At 62.2% G+C, this 1,383-nt stretch overlaps 1 protein-coding gene across 1 annotated transcript in view; it reads left to right on the top strand.

Annotated features, from left to right (window-relative positions):
* The window catches only part of ADORA2A (adenosine A2a receptor), a 12,435-nt gene extending 11,447 nt beyond the window's left edge, over positions 1–988 (top strand). The window contains exon 3 of the mRNA XM_006157175.3: positions 1–988. This exon is cut by the window's left edge and continues 22 nt beyond it. Coding sequence (XP_006157237.1) covers positions 1–173 — 173 coding nt within the window. The 3' untranslated portion in view covers positions 174–988.
* Positions 989–1,383: the final 395 nt, after the last annotated feature.

The raw sequence follows: 1,383 nt of genomic DNA, 5'->3' as shown, positions 1-1,383 counted from the left end.
GGCGGCCCAATGGTTACACGCTGGGGCTGGTAAGTGGGAGGGGTACCCAGGAGTCCCCGGAGACCACCGGTCTCCCCCACGTGGCACTTCTTAGCCATGAGCTCACGGGAGCGGGCCCAGAGTCCCCTGGCCTAGAGGACCCCTTGGCCCAGGACGGAGCTGGGGTGTCCTGATGGGCCACAGACTTCGCCCCTTCCCGAGGGAAGGAAATCTTCATCTTTCTGGTTGACTGGACCAGTCGCTCTGGGCGAACAGAAGAAAGGGTGCACTGGGAGACCCTTCGGGCTGCCCGCCTTGGACGGAAAGGAGGGAACCCCAGGCTGGAGCAGCACGAGACCCAGAGCGAAGGATCTGGGGGTCCGAGGAAGCAGACGTTTCATGCTGCGAGGCCCCACACCAGGCCCAGGCCGCAGAAACAGCGACAGCGACATGCCAGCCGGCCGAGCTCAGCCGCCCTCCCCAGAGGCATGCAGGGGTGCCGCCCTGTCTCAGCGCAGCAGACTGGCCTGGCCCCGAGGCTGGGGAACAGCTCTAGCGGGTCCCTGTCACATACACACCACCGCCCCAGACTCCTGGGTGCAGGAGCGGCTGGGCCCGGAGTTGGCATCTGTTTATCTTTTTCCAGGAGGAAATGTAAGCGTGAAGAAACCCTGTTTATTTTATTATCGTCCCCTCCCCGGCAGCGGGCTCTGTTGTCAGCCCTGCTGCTAACCTGGCATCAGAAGTCCCTGCCCGGGAGTTGCAGGCAGCCCTCTCTACTGCCACAAGCCATCAAGCACTTCTCAGTCCCAGGGCCATCAGAGCAGTGTCCACAGGGCATGCGCTCAGGGCCCGGGGTGGCCTGGGGGCTGGCAGGCCCCGGGCATGTGCCTGGCTGGCTCAGAGCTGCCCAGTGAGAGGCCCTAACTGCCTTTCTTTCTAAAGGGAATGTGTTTTTTTCTGAGATAAAATAAAAATGAGCCACATTGTGTTTTAAGCTTGACCGATAGGAATGGTGTCTTGGATTCCTTTCTCGACTCTGAGGCCAGGCCGGGGGGCGCACATGGTGTTGCATTTGTGCAGGAGAGCGCGTGCGCGTGGCCGGACAGACGTGCAGAGGGACGCTGGGGCGTCCTCTGAGGGGACAGGCTGCCTGGCTGCCCCAGAATCCAAATGTCCTTGCCGGGCCCTAGACCTGATAGGAGCGCTGCACAGGGGCTGTGGAGGAGGGGGCTCTGTCCCCAGCTGCTCACTTCTAGCCCTGGGGGAACCATGCTGTGGGGACCTGCCCTCATTACCTTCCCAACACCCCCACAGGAAGATCCCTTCCCAAATTACCTTCTCAGAGCCCTGCCCAGCCCTGCTGGCTCCTTCCCCAGCTGGGAGGCCACAGGGGTTTCTGGA

Source organism: Tupaia chinensis, unplaced genomic scaffold (assembly GCF_000334495.1).
Source record: "Tupaia chinensis unplaced genomic scaffold, TupChi_1.0 Scaffold000531_1, whole genome shotgun sequence".
In the NCBI taxonomy this organism is placed as follows: domain Eukaryota; kingdom Metazoa; phylum Chordata; class Mammalia; order Scandentia; family Tupaiidae; genus Tupaia; species Tupaia belangeri.
This window is presented reverse-complemented; position numbering and strand designations above follow the sequence as displayed.